The 19,286-nt window shown below is 43.6% G+C and overlaps 1 protein-coding gene across 1 annotated transcript; it reads right to left on the bottom strand.

Moving 5' to 3' along the window:
- Positions 1-4,214: 4,214 nt before the first annotated feature.
- TCERG1L (transcription elongation regulator 1 like) lies at positions 4,215-18,666 on the bottom strand. The gene is made up of 5 exons (XM_010163488.1): positions 18,603-18,666; positions 15,206-15,341; positions 10,203-10,292; positions 6,002-6,120; positions 4,215-4,446 (listed from the first exon to the last, which is right to left on the bottom strand). The coding sequence occupies exons 2-5, from the start codon at positions 15,299-15,301 to the stop codon at positions 4,290-4,292; spliced, it is 462 nt and encodes a 153-aa protein (XP_010161790.1). The 5' UTR covers positions 15,302-15,341; positions 18,603-18,666; the 3' UTR covers positions 4,215-4,289.
- Positions 18,667-19,286: the final 620 nt, after the last annotated feature.

Raw genomic sequence — 19,286 nt, 5'->3', positions numbered from 1 at the left:
GCAGCGTGCTCAGGCTTCACTACGTGCTCTCCTCCTGTTGGATCTATGAAGGTATTTTACCTGTGGGTTTAATGACCAAGTGTACGACTGCTTGGCTGTAAATCCTTCTGACTTTAACAGAAAGAGAGAGCCCACAGGCTGAGAGACAGCTGCGGATGAAGCGTAAAAGGTCGCGGGATCAGGATCAGGACTTACCTCCAGTTTAACAGACTGTGGAAGGCTGGCTGGCTGGTTTGAGGGTTTCTTCCTATTGGAGTCAAAAATTCCTCAGGTGAGACTTGAAGAACCCTTGGCAGAGGGGCGTGGAGGTGACCAGGCTGGTGTAGACAGACCAGGGTTACAAACATCACATTGGGTTGCAGGAAGATGGGAGGGAGCGTGACCCTTGGCATTTCCCACCCCGGCATCAGGGAGTGACCTGGGATGAACAAATCCTCCTGGTCAATCCCAGAATGGCCTGGATTGGAAAAGCCCTTTAAGCTCATCGAGTCCAACCATGAACCAACACTGACCAGTCCCCGACTAACCCATGTCCCTCAGCACTGTGTCTACACGACTCTTCAATCCCTCCAGGGATGGGGACTCCACCACTGCCCTGGGCAACCCCTTCCAATGCCTCAGAACCCTTTCAGCAAAGAAATTCTTCCTCACATCCCATCTCAACTGCCCTGGCCACAACTGGAGCCCATTTCCTCTTGTCCTGTCCCTTGTTACTCCACCCATGTCAGGAGATCCAGGACTTAAAAGTTGGGTTGCACTTGTTTTAATGTGACAGGTATTAGGAAACCTGAGGATTGCTGGAGAGCTGAGGATGAAAAAAATTTGTAGCAAAATAATTTGAGCAACTCAGTCACCATCCACCCAGAGTGCTACACTCTTGAAAGCACTCTAGAAAAATATTCAATGGGTTACTCAAGTCAGGCGTAATTTGATTTTCCTCTTGGTTACCCAGATCAAAAGAAGAGTGCCCTGACTTCAGGAGGTAAAAAGAGAGTTCTGGAAATTAACTCCTGACTCATAAAAATCAGTTCATTCTGATTTGTTCTTGTGGAGATGTTCAGGTTTAGTAAACACCATCTCCTGCTGTGCCTCCCCCCTCCTCGGGTGATCATGCAGAATAACGATCTCCCTCTCTAGACTTAACTGCTCTGGGCAAACACAGCCAGAGGCTTTTATGTTTTGGGGGTTTTTTTAACACGAGCATCTCCTCTTCTCCTTGGTGTGCTCTAGTGACAGGGCTGCACCCCCCTGGTCCAGCTGCCTCCACATCACCTTGCAGGGGTGAGCTCCATTCAGAACTATTTTTGCTGAGGTCTGGCCAATGATGCCATGGTAGGCAGGTCTGTCTGTCCGTCTGTCCTTGCTATACCTTGGGTAAGTGCACATCCCAGCACAGGAAAATTTATAGATAAATTGCAGAAAAGAAAAAAATAATTCTGGAAAAATGCTATTTCCTGAGACAAATAACAGGCTGGGCACCGGTCAGTGGGTGGTGAGCAACTGCACTGTGCATTTTTATATTATTATCATTATTACCATTACTGTCAATATTACTTTAATTTTTATTTTACTTCAGTTATTAATTTTTTTTTCTCTCAACCTACAGGTCTCCTTACCTTTGCCCCTCCAATTCTCTTCCCTATTCCTTGGGGAAGGGGAGAGCGAGCGAGCGGCTGTGTGGTGTTTGGCTGCTGACTGAGTTAAACCAGGACTCTCTTTCAGCTCAGCAAATCTGTTTCTATATGAGAACAGGAGAAGGCAATGGGGCAGATGGGTTCTGCCATCACCTGAGACTTTGATGAACAGTGAAAAGCAGTCGCTCCTGACAAAGGCAGGAAATGAGAAAGTATTTTTCTTACATATTAATAAGAGAGAAGAATGTTTTAATTGGAGGCACATGAAGTGAGATTAGGATTTGTTAAGGATATTGGGAAATGAATAGACCATAAAAATATTATTTGGTATGAGATCATACGCTCCCATAAACTTGAAGTGCTTCTCTGAAGGTATTTTACCTCAGTGTCCATCAGTATTTTACACTATCCTGTGCCTTAATACAGACATTTCCTTCTGCAGTATCATGGGGCTAGTTGCATTTATTGTAATATTCCTCCATTTTAAACATAAGAAACCCGATCAGAACTTGGAGGCTTTCTAAAAGATACAGATCACCACCAGCACTGACCACTTCTCGTGTTCCACAGAATTTCACAAGAAAATCAAACACATTATCCACTCACCATCACACTTATATCGTGACGAGGATTTCTGACGTTGTCAGGAAATGCTAAAATCAAGGAGAATCCCCAGTATAATAATACTCAATTTTATTCAGATTCAGGGGATGGCAGTGTAGGGTCTAGATAGGCACATACATTAAACCAGACAACAGCACAAGGGGCACAAGCCACTGAAACAGAAGAGCTTTCAGTCACAAAAGCAAGATCTCATCGCTTTGCTGCATCCTACTTTTTAAAAAAATAAATAACAGGAAAACGTGCATAACCTGATGAAAACCCCTGTGAAGTCTGTGCTCAGGTCCACTAAAAACCTGCATCTTTTCCCTGGCTCACCGCTGCCTGATCCTACAAGGGAAGAACATTTGTCTGTGACTCATGCAGGACTCCCGGAGCAAACCCGGCTCTTCCAGCGATGTAACAATCACTGTTAAATCAAATTGTATGTCAGCAGCTGTCACAAATCTCACAAGCCCTGGAAAATCAAACTGCACCCCCTGGCTTGTGCTGCAGCTGGGTCCTGAGGAACCATCCTCACTGGCAGAGGTGAGACAAAACCGGCAGCATCTGCTTAACCTGGTTAATTCCAACCCAGCAACGAGTCTCCTCGCTCACACCAACAGCAACTTTGGGTCAGGACTTGCACTCATAGAAATAAACAACAATTATTTCATGTCGAGGTTTGAAACTCCACACACTTTCTAGAGCACATCTTGTGTTACGTACTCCTCTTTGAATTATTCCGAGTTTATTGTTCCCAAGTATTAGAAAATACTCTTTATTTCCTTCATTATAAAAAAATATCCTGCACACATCTAAAGAAAAATGACCATTACTTGGAGAAAATATCAAAATCACTCCTACCAAATAGAAATCTATAAATCTAATGAGTAATAACTTTAAAATTAGGTCAACTGAGGAAATTATGGTCACAGACAGAGGAAAGCGTGTCTTTCCAGCACCATGAAGGAAGGGATGTACTGGTGTTCAGCGGAGCTGTGCTGGTTTTCTCCCACCATCACACCCTACCTTTCTAGTCAGAGTGACTATTTTGCTCTCAATATGCTCAGGACTCCAAGTGATAGCAGTGGAATGTGCATACAAACCATGAGTGGTAGGAATTCCCACTGGTTTTCCACCTCTCCAGTAAAAACCATGAGACTTGCACGACTTTACCCGATATTTCAAAAAACGTTTAAAAACTTAAAACCCCCTGAAAATTGGCTTAAAATATTTATTAATTAAAAAAAGTTAAATATTTATTTATACAAATATGATGAGAAAAAAAATCTCATGCAGACTTTTCACATACAGGAACAGAACTGAAACCAGACTGCAACGGGTTTTATAAAAGACCTTCTTTTAGGAACTGTGACGGAGAAGTGTCGCTATCGCCCGCCGGCCTGAAGCACCAGTCACGGGAAGTAGAAAGCAATTTCGGAAACGTAGAGTTTTCCTATGGAACATATGCCAAGATTTTCACACTCTTCACTAAGATTAACGATTAATATCTTATTACTACTACTCAGAGAACCGGACAGAGACGTATGAACACCGGCAATGAACTCCTGCGCACCACCCAACCCCTCAACCCTTCGTGTTCACGCAGAAAGTTGCCAAAAGATTGCTTTAGATAATTCCCCTAAATGATGAAAATATCTTGAGATTGTTATGGATGGCATCTGCTTCTGCTTAATTACAAATCTGCACTGGATTCATAATTTGTGTATATTACAAGTCATTTGCATAATTAAAACAATTAAGGGATTGACATATCATGGCAATTACAAATGCATCAAACTCTGGATGTGGTACAAAAGAGAGCTTCAATATGAAACATTAATTCTTTGAGAACAAAATATCCTTCAGATTCCTGCAGAACAACCGTCCCAGGTCCGACAGACGCCCCATAAACCCCGTTCAGAGGAGTTTCCTCAGCCCCGTCCGCTTCCCCCTCGCGCTGTCGAACCCCCGATGGCTTCAGCCTTCACTGGAATTTCCTACTGCAGTCACAGCACGGATTTGTGTTCTTATTGCCAGTTTCAGGAGTTTTTATCTCATTTTCCGTAGCCTTATCCTGTTTTCTTTGTCCCTCTTTTTAAGAATAAGTATGAACTGATTGAAAAAATGCTCTTGGTCCTTCTTCTTCTGAACAAGGCGAAACCGCTGGTCGCGTCCGTATTTCTCTGCAAATTCCTTAAACGTTGTTCTGCAGAAAAGAGAGACATTTTAAAGCTGGGACTTTATCAATCCACAGACTCCTTTGACCTGGATCTGGCTTCATTTTTCACACAGACACTAAAAATGGGTGTTCTGGGGAATATGGGACAGGAACCCAATGGTGACCCCCGGGATGAAGGAGGCGAGAGCCCACCAGTTCTGCCCAGGCTCTGGACTCATGTATCAGCCTGCACTTCCACTTTTTGATTTAGAAAATGTGGGTGACAGCTGACAGGACAATTTTGAACCATTAACAAAGTATTTCACTGCGGTTTCAGTCTCTGCCTGCCAGTACTTATGGGTGGTATATCAATAATTAGCCTGTAATGGAGCAGAAACCCACCCCGTGTCTAACTGCAAACAAACTTGGGCTGTCAGGAGCACACAACCCCTGATGAAAACCACACCAGTCTGATCTTTCCCTAAAAAGAGCAAAAAATGAATAGTAACTTGGAGTGATGGGCACCCACCGGCAGCTCTGCCTGAGGATTCCATCCTCAGCTCCAGCCTTTCCCAACGCACACATGTGGCATTGGATCACACATCCAAACTGAGCCAGAGACCTGGGCTGGCTGGGAGATGAATTTCTTCGGTCTCACAGGCAGCTCAACAAAAACAGGAGCCTGTAAAATGTTCTCTGTCCTGTCAGCCAGCACAGTTTTGCCCTCACAGACTGAGATCATCATCGCTGGAACCAGCGTTCAGCTGCTACATCAGCCCAGAATATCCTCAGTCTTGCTGTAAAAAATTTCTTGTCATTATTATTTCCATATTTCCTGATGTGGTGGTGGTACCTGTGTGTCTAGGCAGGCAGTGCCCTGCAATTACCTGCATAGTTTAGTAGAGAAAACTATAATTTCTTAGTTCAAACAATTTAACCAGATTTGCAATATAAAAATCTCTTTATTTTCAGATAATCCACAAATGAGCAAGTGCTCTCCTAAGCACTGCACTGGGCAGTTTTGGATCCATTACTTAAAAATCAATGTAGAAAAAGAAATCATTGCATTGCGTGCTCAATTTAAATTTAGTGATGTGACTTTAATAGTATCTTTGTTAAATTATGTTTCTTTTCCATAAAAAACCAAACCTAAATACAGTTTTTCACTAGTTACACCTGTATGACTAATACGAATGAGATTTAACATTCAGGTGCTGAATTTATTACACGTAATATACATATATTACATATAATATGTAATATACATATATATATTATGTTACATGTAATATGTGTGTGTTCTGTAATTATATTATAGGGCATATAGTATATGGCATATATATGCACATAAATGTGTTCTGCAAAATATTACAAATCCTTAAGGACAGAGGGAGAGAGAGAGGAACACAGAGAGAGACGGTACGTTCCCTTTCCCACTAATACAAGAAAATAATGTAAAATATTAGGGAAGAAATGTCAACCCAGCATGGTAACAAGGGAGGTCCACGCTTGCTATGAAGAGTACAGCCAGGGTTTGGGGCTGATAAGCGCAGGGTAAATGAAAAAGCTTATCTTAACAGATCTTCAGAAGGCAGAGCCATACCTTGGCGATAACTTGGATTCTTCGAGGAGCTTTTTAAATTCTTCTTTGGCTAACAACAATTTATTTTTCTTTTCTTTGTACTCTTCTCTGATCCTGGTCTTGACAAACTGTTCAAATATCTTTCCAAGAAAGGGAAATGAGATAGAGCATTTATTAACAAAGCTTTCATGGTATTTATGCTTGATCAAAGGGCTGTCAACCTCCCAACGTACAGCTCTTATCTGCCCTGGGTACAGGCTGACTCGCATGCAGCTCAATCTGCTCCATGCAGCACTGATCGTGTTCTCACCAAATAAGTAGCTGGGAAAAAGTATAATTTGGACAGATAACATGTTCATTCAAACATCAAGTGCAACATAAATCAGAATTTCCTGGCTTCAGCGTCTCGCTCGCATTTTCATGCCCACAGCAGGATTTTTGTACATCCCTCCAGCTGACCGCAGTTATTCAGCTTGGATCTCACATCCTTCCCAACTTGCTGGATTTCCTGAAAATGTCTATACATCTAAACATCAATGTTCTGTAGGTTACCTCCTAAAAAGCCCAGAGACCTTTCAAATCAGTTGTCAAAACACACGAGCTTACACCCGGATCCTCTGCGCACACACACCCGAAAGCTTTCATGTGTTTGGAAGGGTGGACAACCTTCCTCTAACAGGATCTGGCAGCTGAATATGCAGCAGGGCGCTCAGCATCAGGATTTTTGGTGCCTTGAGAAGGAGTTAAGGAGTTCACAATGTCACAAAATCCTGCCAACTGCTTTAATCATGTTTTTAATACCAAAAAATCCTGCCCTGCCGGTTTCATGCTCTAAAAAGTGTGTCACCCTAAGTTGTTGAATAAAAGGAGCTTCTCCAAATGCTATTGGCTTTCCATAGTCACCATCCTTTCCACCACAAATTACACACACTAAACATGATTGCTACGGTTACTACCACGGCTGCTTTCTCATCAGCCGTGGGGATGCAGAGGTGCAAACCTACATCTCAGGAAAGCTGAAGTAACCAAATCACCACGGTGCTCAATTCGGTGCGTGGGAAGGGGAAGAAATCGCACTGGGAAAGTAAACATCAAAAAATGGCCATGGAAGAAGGAATCAGAGAATCCCAGACTGGTTTGGGTTGGGAGGGACCTTAAAGCTCATCCAGTCCCAACCCCCCTGCCAGCAGCAGGGACACCTTCCACTAGACCAGGTTGCTCAAAGCCTCATCCAACCTGGCCTTCAACACTTCCAGGGAGGAGCAGCCACAGCTTCTCTGGCCAACATGGGACAGTGTCTCACCACCCTCACAGTGAAAAATTTCCTCCTAATATCCAACCTCAATCTCCCCTCTCTCAGTTTCAAACCATTTCCCCTTGTCCTGTCACTCTCTGCCCATGGCAAAAGTCTCTCTCCCTCCTGTTTCTAAGCTCCCTTCAGGTTCTGGAAGGCTGCAGTGATGTCTCCCCAGAGCCTTCTCTTCTCCAAGCTCAACAAGCCCAGCTCCCTCAGCCTTTCTTCAGCAGAGAGGTGCTCCAGCCCTCTGATCATCTTCCTGGCCTCCTCTGGACCCGCTACAACAGCTCCACATCTTTCTTGTGTTGGGGGCTTCAGGCCTGGATGCAATCCTCCAGATGGGACCTCACCAGGGCAGAGTAGAGGGGGACAATCCCCTCCCTCACCCCACTGCCCACCCCTCTTCTGACACAGCCCAGGACACAGTTGACCTCCCAGGCTCCATCGCACACTGCTGGCTCATGTCCAGCTCTTTGTCCATCAGGACTCCCAAGTCCTTCTCAGCAGAGCTGCTCCCCATGAGTTCTTCTCCCAGTCTGTGCACACACCTGAGATTACCCAGGACTATGAAAAATCTAGGAAATCAGAACAGATTATCCCATATGCAGTTGCATACCTTGAGTGGGAGAACAACTAAAGTAGGTGACACTGTTATTGCTTGCCTTTCTGGTATCAGAGAAGCTATTATGAAGGTAATAAATCAAAATTAACAGAGAGCTCATTATTTTAATACAGTTGCTCCTTTACCCTTCACTGTTCCTTGCTGAAACACAGCAGCACCTTTCAGCTGTTAATAACCCTTGAAAATAATGGGTGAGCAAGCGGAGCAGACCGCAGACACTCAATATGGATCGTTATGTTCCTCGGGCTGTGTAAGGACACCCACCGACAGCAGAGCCTCCACTCCTGGAGTCAAACCCTCCTCAACACAAGTTCAAGCCAAGAGGAAGTTCCCTCAGACATCTGCAGATCCCAGGAAAAATGCTTTCCCTGCCCTTTCCAGCCTACGTGCCTGGCCATGGAGAGGAGAAAACTGCAGGACAGCCAGTCATGCTCCAGGTCTCCTTCATCCCTTCATCCCTTCACCCTTTCATTCATCCCTTCATTCTTTCAATTCTTCATTCCTTCATTCATTCCTTCATTCCTTCCTTTATCCTTTCTTCATTCCTTTATTCACTCCTTCATCCCTTCCTTCCTTCATCCTTCATTCACTCCTTCCTTCCTTCATCCTTTTTTCATTCCTTCATTCACTCCTTCATCCCTTCATTCCTCATTCATCCCTTCACTCATTCCTTCATTCATCCCTTCACTCATTCCTTTATTCACCCCTTCATTCACTCCTCCCCTTCATTGTGAGCCCTCCAATCTAAATTCATCAGCATAATTTCAAAAGCACTCAGACACTCGCTATTCAGGCCCCACAGTCAGCGTCCGTGAAGGTAAATGTTTCCATAAATCTAAATGTCTTCTACTAATTTGAGTTGCTCTGCAAGAAGTACTTGCACTAAATCAGGCATCTACTCTTGTCTGAGTCTAACCTTCTTCTTAAACTACTTCTTGGAGGAAAATGGGTCTAATTAAATGGAACTACTCATAATGAACATCTAGAAGACTTAACTTCAAGCACAGTACCTAAAATATCTTCCACACCTGGCACGTGCTCCCAAGCTTCTGGTTTTTTAACCTGGTTTTGCAGAAGAGCAGCAAATGATCACCCTCTTCCCCCTTCACTGCTCTCGCTGGTAGACCCAACCTCCACCTGCCCGTGGTTTTCCACCCACAGGACTGCCAGCTCCTTCTTTCCACAGCTCTTTCCTTGAGCTTGAAATAACCCCACAAGCGAGGTCCCCCTCAGCAGTGCCTCAAGCACGTTATTATGTGTATTCATGATGTATTTTTATTATCTCCAAGGCTGATAAAATGAAATAACTAATGTATCTTGATTGACTTATCAAGGTCTAGGCTTTGTCCTTGCTGATTCCGTGAAATAAATACACAACTTCCCGCTTAGTCTCTTGTCTGGCAGCATTTTCCATTCCAGTAGTTTCTCTTACATTTTCATTCCCATATTTCCTTATTATTTTATTTAACTTTTTTTCTCAGGAAAGAAAATATTGGAAAGGGAGTAAATGAAGATGTATGTGCCCAGTCCCTCAGTAAACACCTACAGGAAGCTCTCTGGAGAATCAAAGACAATATGGGCCCCCGTGCAATGGAATAGGAATAAGTACATTTTTCATCAGGTTTATTTAAAAAATGGACAATTCCATATTCAAAATTCTTCTTCCTTCTGCAGGATGACAAAAGACTGGGAAGGAAGAGAAATAACTATAGAACAGAAGCCTTCACCTTCCCCGCAACATCTCTGAACCTCTCCTAAATTTTTTAGACTCATCTTCAGCCCTCGTGTCCTTTTCGATCCCTAAAATAAACAAGGCAGCAAAACTTCCCCTTCCCTTTGAGCTTGCCAGAAAACAAAACCCTTCCACACAGACACCAGCAGAGCCCCAGCGCTCCATCCCTCCGTGTCTAGCAAGTTCAGTTATTGCAAAATCTGGCAGTAAATACCACCAAACTCCTAGAAAATATTCTAAGTAGTAAAAATGAAGCAGAATCTCTACAATATTTAAATAATTCAGAGTGGAAATATATATATATATAGCCACTGCCCTCTCTACAGCCCAGCTTCCCACCACCCAAGAGACCGTCGCTCCTCTCTGCCTGCACACTCCCTCGTTACCATTTCCTTTTCAAAGGAGACAGCACTTTCTGAGGAGCAGTGCCTAAATTAAGAAAACTCAAAAAAAAAAGACATTTTAATTTTACACAATTCTCTTTATCCTACCAAGATAATGACTCTGTTATTAGGGTTGATCTGGGAGATGTTTGCTGCCGATCAGGAGCTGCGCTGGAGGCAATGCTCACCTGCTTACGTTCTTCTGAATTCAGCAGAAGATAGCGTGGATCAAATACTATTTTGTGTAACTCTTTTTCCCAGGTAGAAAATGCTGAAACCTGTGAAGTAGACAAACACAGTTGCATTAAGGAATTTTAATAAGGATGTGAAAGAAGAAAATGTTCCAAGGTGAAGCAAAAGAGTAGTTCAGAAAGCTAATGAACCCTCTAAAGGATGCCTCAGAGCGGTTGGAAGTTGAATTTTAATCTGTTTCTGGCAATGCTCTGGTTGCCACCACACCATTAGTATTGATTTGCTCTAGGACATCTCAGCGAGGATCTGGGAGATGCTCACCCCACGTTTTTGATGGAAAGAATCTGTAGCAGAAAGGAAAACACCATTTTATCATCCCCTTTGTACAACAGATGTACCAGTTCCCATTTCAGCAATTATCTCAGCTTCAACTCCCCTCCTCTACAAAACTTGAATTATAACCCAAAAGAGGCTCCCCATGCACGCACACACTGAAGAATTCATAGTGAACATCTTCAAACCACCACGGTTTGGTCATAAATGTGCCTCTTCTCCTCCGTGTTGAGGCTTCTCCCCTTTTCCACTGAATCCAGCTCTCGGGAGCAGGACTCTGGGTGGCCCTGTGCATCACTCACAATCCTACACAGCATCCCACTCCTACAGAGGTTCTCCCATCTCCTACAGAGGTTCTCCCATCTCCTACAGAGGTTCTCCCATCTCCTACAGAGGTTCTCCCATCTCCTACAGAGGTTCTCCCATCTCCTACAGAGGTTCTCCCATCTCCTACAGAGGTTCTCCCATCTCCTACAGAGGTTCTCCCATCTCCTACAGAGGTTCTCCCATCTCCTACAGAGGTTCTCCCATCTCCTACAGAGGTTCTCCCATCTCCTACAGAGGTTCTCCCATCTCCTTTCCCACCTCCTACACAGCATCCCACTCCTATAGAGGTTCTCCCATCTCCTCTGAAACCTCTTTCAGGTGAGTGGGCTGTAAAAACCACTGTGAGGCTGAGCTGGTCCCTCACTTGCCCAGTGCCCTTTGCTCAGGACTTTCACAAAAGGACAGTCTGGAAGCGTGGGACTGAAATCTCCAGCCTGACCTCAGTGCCTCACACATCACCACTCTCAATTAGTTTGTTACAGAAAACTCTGGAGCAACGTAAAATATTCTAAACACTCCATCTAATTACAAAGAGTAAATTCACCAAAAAAAAAAAAAAAAAAAAAATGTGAGGAATAATTAAGAGTAATTAACGCTGAAACAGGAAAGCTCTGATGAAGCAAAGTGGGATCCAATGGACTGGCTTTCCTTTTCCATAGGTCAGCCTGGAAATGCTGTGGTTCAGGTTTAACCTTCCAGATGTGCAGGGATCTGGGGCTGCCTCCTCCAGCCACTGTCCTCCTGCAGCCACCAGTGCCCCGGCCATGCCCACCAATCCCCAAGGTTCAGGGTTTTCCCCCTTCAGTCACAGGAATCCTTTTTTACAGGATTTCTTTTATACTTCTCTTGCACATCAGCTTTGTCCTCAGCACAAAGGCCAGTTTGAACTCAAAGCTAGTTAAACTCGAGCTAACTTAGCCCATCATCGTTCCTGTTTATGATTTTTCCTTCAGTAACGATCACATTTCACACACTGCAGACATACACCTGAAATAAGTGGTGGCTGCTGGTGTTCATGATGTAATTCCAGCTACACCTCATGCACAGTTCAGGATCCTCAGTCTGAAGCTCTGCAAATCCATAGGGAACGTGAATATTCTGACTCATCTCCACCATGCATTGTGTGCTGGTCTTCTCCCCTACTATGGGACATTCAACCAGGGACCACCTGCACTGGGGATGGTGTTGGAGGCATCTCTTCTCAGAATAAACAGTGACTTCAGTGGCCAGGTGAAAAGGAGAAGAGAGATCAGAGCTGGTCACGGTGTAAAAGGGAAAGACTCTCTGAGAAAATGTTTATAAGTGAGATGATATTGATTAATAGAAGTGTTATAGCTGAGATGAAAAATCAGAAACAGGTGCGAAGAAATAATAGAACTAATTCTTATAAACCACGTAACCACGCTGCTTCTCACTCAGCCCTTGTACAGCCCCTCCCATGCTGGGTTTAAAACCCAGTCCAGCTGAATCAACAGGAATAACAGAGCTTAGAACATAGTAATTGCAGCAGATAAGTGATTAACTCAGAGTAAGTACAAGTTAAATGTCACTGTGTCGGTTTTTGAAAGTGCAAAGGTTTTAGCAGACAAGAAGATTATTCAAAATCAGTGAACACAGTGACCAGAACGTGACCAAACTGCAGCTTCTGAAGAGGAACCGAGACGAGACAAGAAGCTTTCCAGCCACCCCTCATTCCTATACTGAACATGACATGATAGGATCTGGAATATTCCACTGGCAGAGCCAAATGCCAGTTTGGATCTATTAACCTTACAGTGGTCCCTCCAGCTTCTTCTGCACCTGCAGACCAGCAAAACACGGGAAATTGGAAAGTCCTTGATTTCCCAGCAACAACTGAAAACATCAGTGTGTTATCAACATCCTCCTCATACCAAATCCCACATTGAACCCAAACCACAGCGCTGATCTAGCTCCTGAGAAGAACATCAGCTCCATCCCAGCCAAACCAGGACACTTTCCCAGAACTGCAGACTGTAGAACGTGGATATTTTGATGCTGTGGCTTTGGAGGGGCCAAGAAGAGGCTTGAAATTCCCCCTTCCCCTCAGGATTTTGTGGAAACTTTTAAACTTCCAGCAGGATACCAGAGATTACTTTTTTTACATAGGAAAACTTGCCACAAACAGAAGAATAGTGCCATTGTCTTGGAGCTCCATCAAAAATCACATATATTTTTAAAATGTTACAATATTCTTCTGTTGATATAATTTATATAAGAAGATTCAGAACTATGCTGAAGAACTCCATCTAGTTGAAGCTCTTTGAAAGGCCATTAAGTAACTTTTTGGGAAATAACAACATTACAAGAAAATGGCAGGAGATGCTCATTAAATAACCAGTTTAAAATAACACTAATGGCCTCAGAGCATTTCCAGCAATGCCAACCAGCTGCTGCTAACCAGCAGCTTGTCTGGACATTTAAAAAATGCTCAGGGTGAAAGCAAAGTAACCTATTAGCTATGAATTTTTAAATAACAGCAAAACCAAACAGTAAATTTCCTGAACTTCTTATTTTTATGAGCCAATCTGACTCTTACACTGGAAACACTTAAGGAATTGTATTATAGAACATCCCTAATACTTCCAGATTTTGACTTATTGTGCCCTGACTTAATATGCGGCAGCAGAAGTCTCCAACCAGTATTTGTTTACAGCATGTTTGCATTTTTTAAGTATAAATAACAAAAAGTATTAATAAAGCAGGTCTGGCACGGAGATAATTTACTGTTGAGCTTCTGAAGTTCTAATTATCTGCCTTTAAATCTGCTGATTACTAGTGATAAATTTTATAGGCTTTACTGCCTAACAACAGACACCTTGGATTTTTTTTTTCTTTACAGAAATTACATGAACTTCTATAGAATACATATTTGCAGAGAGCTGGAAGGATGCACAACATCCACACACATTGCTCCATTCTACACCCATCTGCAGGATTAGGACCTAAACCTGGTTATGCTTATTGATGCCACTCATGCTCCAAATCATCAGTCCTCTGGAAGAAGGGACATCGAGATGAACTTTTGTGGAGCTGATTTTATGTTTATAAATAACAGCATCCAAAATTCTACATATTGACAGTAATCTTTATGTGGCCAGGTCTGAAGTGCTACCACAGAAAACAAGACTCAGGCTGAAGCTCTTCACAGAACTAGTCACTGGATGCTGTGATAAGAGGAAACAGTCCCAAGTTGTGCCAGGAGAGGTTCAGATTGGGTATCAGGAATAATTTCTTTGCTGAAAGGGTTCTGAGGCATTGGAAGGGGTTGCCCAGGGCAGTGGTGGAGTCCCCATCCCTGGAGGGATTGAAAAGCCGGGTAGATGAGGTGCTCAGAGATCTGGTTTAGCAGTGGACAGGTCCAGCTGGACTCGATGATCTCAAAGGTCTTTCCAACCAAACAATTCTATGATTCTGTGACCTGTAACACGTTTCACTGTTGGTCATGAGGCTCATGGAGCTGATGGGCTCTACCTGCAAATGGAATTTATGCTCCATCTATGAACTGATAATCCTGACCTGGGCATGGTAAAATGGCTGCAGTGACTCTGAGCCCTGTGTTGGCGCTGGCCTGGTTGCAGGAGGGAGGGATGCTCCGGGTCCTCTCGTCTGTCTGGTTCCCGAGGAGCCACCTCCTCTTGTCCTCATTCAACCCCAGCCCTGAGCATCCCACGATCCTGCACCTCATTCCCTGGATCCCATGGTCCAGCCTCTACTGGACTCACCAGCTCTTCTCAACAAGTCCAAGGTCAGGGAGGTCCATGGAAAAGGACAGGTTTTCTTAACCCTCCCGAGACTCCAGTACATCCTTTCCTAACAGACTGGGTGGATCGGGGATGGCCAGTACGTGAATTTGGCTTCCCACTAACCTATCCCATACTAAAAAAGCTGAGCTTGCCAGGATCATTTCTGAGCACAGAGCTGCCTTTCAGGTGATATAGATATGACACATCCTTCACTCTTTGTTCATCATGTGATGAACACTTCTGGGGTCCATGTGGGACCCATGTGGCTGTGGTCCCCATGCCCTGCTAAGCTACTGGTCTGTACTGGAGAAGCGACTGCCTCTGGTTATCTTTGGGTCTGTCTACAGGAATTTATTTGGAACTACACCCGCAAAGGGCTGTCAGGTCTGTGTGGCCAGAAGAAAAGTGACAGTGAAGTACCACAAAGACTGCGTGGTTAAGAGCAGAAAAGCCCCTCTCAGTAACTCCTCCTTTGCCTGCTCAGTCACAGTTATGGAGCAGTTCCTGCAGTGGTCCTGGACGATGCTCTGCTGCCATAAATGAGATGTGTCACAGGAAGCCAGCACGGTTCTTACCCCTCTCTCCAGCAGCATGTCTCGGAAATGAGTGATGCGCTCTTCCAGGGGAGGTGTGACCTGGGGTGCTGACGTTTCCTCAATTTTCTCCTCCATTTCAGCCTTCCCCTGGTCAGCAGCTTGGGAATCTTCTGTTCTTTAACAAGGTAAGATAGAAAATAGTTCAGTGATTGTCAGCTCTGCAGGGGATTTTTAACCCTCTCTAGAAAACCCTCCCAGACAGCAGGACTTCATGTGTACGAAGCTGCTGCAGCCAGCTGAGCTGTGACCCAAACCCACAGCTCAGTATTGAACCCTGGAGCTCGAGGGTCCCACCAAGGGACCTCAGCAGCTCGTTATGTGGAAGGATGGTCTATCAGCACAGCAAAGAGGAACTCAGCAGCCAAATATCACCCTGGAGATCAAGCTACAGAAAAGTGGCAGCTTTACCGAAAACTTGTCAAGGAGTGGAGACTTTAAAGGAGTGACTGAAGAGACTCATCTGGGTTTATTTTTCTTTCCTGTTTTTGTGCCCCCAAACCTGGAAGGCAACACTCATCTTTATTTTACATTCCCAGGCAGGAGCTCACTCCTAAGGGAAGTAACCCAGCCATGCACCGTGTGCACAGACCCACAGCAAAGCACCAGCAAAGAACCTGCCCTTTGCCAGGGCCAGCAGCTCGGTATTTATCCTGACAGCCCTTTTTTGATTAGAATAAACACGTCTGGCTGAGAAAATACTTGTTTTTTACTGCCCGAGCCCCTCTGCCTACAAGACCCCTGGATACAGGGATGCAGGGAGCACCGCTGGGCTCATTCCAGGAAGAAGGAGAGTTTGCTGTAAGTCGCAACCATGAAGTAGCAGCAGCGTAAGGGTGATGCTCTCCTCCAGCACAACCCCACGTAACTGGTGCCACCCTGGAGAAGAACTGTTTCCCACCAGATAAATATCTGCACCATTTTCTCAGAGTTAGGGACCATGGACACTGCACTCTGGAAGCAAATGCTGATTTCACCTTTGTTCGGAGGGCTGAAGATTTGCCCCTGTGTGCCCTCAGCATCTGCACGGAGAGGTGAATGAGATGGGAACTCGAGGGCAGGGAGGAGGCTGCTTCAGGAGGGGATGGCATTTGGGATGGGGCTTGGGATGGTGACACCTGAACTCCTGACTTCAAAGAAGTTGGCCAACTCAGACCTTGACACCAGAGTTCTCTCAGGCCATCCTGCGGGTGCTTAACGCTTCGAGCAATGAGCAAGTTCAGGACAAATTAAAGCTCTTTCTGGAAAGATCTTAAAATGATCACAAGGTTCAAGTGAGGATAATGAAAGGTGATTTGATTTTTAGCCTCCTACTAGGCCCAACTGCCTTTTCTCCCTCGCCACTACAGAATAATACTTAGTTTGACATTTCAACAGGAAAACACTTTTTTTATTTCCAAGCAAACGAATTAGATCAGTTTGTAACGTGAGCTCCAGTGTATTATCTTCCTGCTACAAATAATGACATTACACTTACACTTATCCTAAAATGGTGCTGCATTACCAGGGATTGGAGAGGTATCAAACTGGTGCTCTTCACAGACTGACAGCGACTTTCCTATCGTAACAGCAAATTCTATTCTGTGACATGCTGCATGAAAAGCCCAAGCCAATTCCTAGTGCACACAAAGAGCTTTTTCAAGCTGAAACTGAGAGAAACTCAGTGCAGGACTCCACCAGCCAAGCACCAGAAGATCCCTTCTTGCCTTCAGTCCTTCTTGAAAATTGAAAACGATGCTGCCAACCAGACTTTTTTCTCATGTCAAAAATTACAAGAAAGAATAGAATTTTCTTTAGCAAATAATACAATAATCTGGACAACAAACTATTTGTCTTTCTACTCAGAAGGACACATAGGAGTAGCCTACTAGGAGGAACCTGGAAGGCTGCAAATCTCTAAATGGAGAGGGTGGAGAGAGGCTGGTGCAGAACTCGGGTACCCACTGAAAGGAGAAGAGGCAACAGGCACAGACTGAAACAGGGAAATCCATCTACGTGCAAGAAAAAGCTTGTATTGAAAAAGAAGGTCTCTAGCTGGGTCTCGTAATTTTGACCATGTCCTTTTGAGTGTAAAGAGAATAAGAGACTAAAAACCCCAAAGTTAGTCTTTCAAGTGAGTAAGTCACGGAAACCCAAGGAGGATGAGGGAATATTCCTCATTCACAAGCAGACAGTGACAGAGGCACTGCCTGACCCCCCGACACGCGGCACAGCAAGCCCAAGGCTGCTTTGACACAGTAACCTCTGAATAAGGGCATTTTCCTGGAGTTGCATGAACAAGCTGCTGGAGTTTTTGAATTCTATTTATGTACATCAATGAAAAGACATTCATATATTTTCTTGAGCAATTGCTGAAAGGAATCACCTCAACAGCACAGGTCAGAATACTGCCCGGTATTGTCAGACCCACTGCTGTCAATAGATTTATTCTTAAATAGTTTTGTACTAAATATAATCTTGTATACTGTTTATAACTATGTAAATAGCAAAAGTACATATTTAGCATAGATAAACTATAAATATACTCTTTTATACCAAGCATTATATGCTTCAATAGTCTGAGAACTGAACCCAGAGTATTTGATTCTTCCTTCACAATATAAATCCACAGAAAGCCTTGATCAAAAGAACCTCCCAATGTAGTAGAAGAATGGCAATATAAGAGAGAAAGGAATTATATCCACTTGGAGAATACAGAAATTTGTTGTGCTTACTCATCACAACACCCTCAAGAATACAGCACACTATCTATGCAGATTTATTTTTGCAATGGTCCAAACCAGTACCTAAACCCCAGCCAGCCCACGTGAAGAGCTAACGCTGTATGCAGTTACTGGCCAAAGGTTAAACAGAATGAAGTGTCTTTAAGGTATTTCTTCAGAGAGAATTCACTTCATTTCCTTGCTCTTTTGGCAAAGGGTGAGGGAGTCGCTTCTTTGACACGTGGATTTTTTTTGCCTGTTACTTCATGAGAATTGGAAACACACATAGTAATAAAGGTCAAATAAAAGCACAATAATAAAAATACCTCCGGGTATTTCTGAGCCGGGAGCCTGGAAACCCTGACACTGTGAAAAAAAATAGCTGCTTCACATCAATGGAGATAAAGCTTTTATCCAATGTCTTTGAAATCACTACTTCTCCAGTCAGTCCTTTTAACCATTCCAAAGTAGGTAAAAGTTACTCAGATGCTGCTCATGGGAAACAGATACTGTAGAGAATCATGGAGTTTGATGAAGATTGGATACCTTAGGAATGACTCTCATCATTTATTGCTGTAGTTATCCATACGGAAGAAAATAATTATATAAAAACAATAATTTGTACCAGACGTTAGCTTCCCAACATTATAGATAGGTAAGTAAACCTCAGAACTTACTTATTTCTCTTACTTTTGGTGCTAAGATCATCATTTTCATCCTCTGGACAAGAACTTACACATTTATCTGCTGAAAAAGAAATAAATACTTATTAGATTTGAAACAGATAAATGGGAATACAAATTCCACAGATTAACTTTTCATTTCTTGTCTTTGGCCACTGCTCAGGCATTTACTATTTTTCACTCTCCAGAGTGTTTTTAAAATAACATATTTCATCAGATCCTCAGAAATACCTTCATCCACATGACAGTGACAGCAATAAAACTGACTATTTTCACTCTGAAAAATTGCTCATTGTTCATGATCTGAGCAAAATTGTTCATTGATCATTTGTGACATGATTTCATTTAAATCTTGTTATTGTTTCATCTGATACTCCCTCCTCCCTTCCCTTAAAAACACAACTACGAAGACAATTCTGAAAAATCATTTCAGTCCTGGCAGCCTGAAGATTTCAGTAGTGTTAACTCACACCAGAACCTCCTTCCTTAGCCCATTTCTCTTTCTTATATAAGGAAATATAATGCTGTTTTTCCAGAAATTCAAGGCTGTGGAGATCCCAACCACCTCCCAACTCACAATGTTGGAGTAACTCCAAGGCAACATTACACTCCTGGCCTGGACATTCATCCCTGAAGGACTCTGAGGTGGCTTTGCCAGTCATAACAAACACATGGAAC

The sequence above is a fragment of the Antrostomus carolinensis genome, unplaced genomic scaffold, assembly GCF_000700745.2.
Source record: "Antrostomus carolinensis isolate BGI_N321 unplaced genomic scaffold, ASM70074v2 scaffold6802, whole genome shotgun sequence".
Classification (NCBI taxonomy): Eukaryota; Metazoa; Chordata; class Aves; order Caprimulgiformes; family Caprimulgidae; genus Antrostomus; species Antrostomus carolinensis.
Note: the sequence above shows the minus strand (reverse complement) of the source record. Positions and strands in the feature narration are given on the sequence as shown.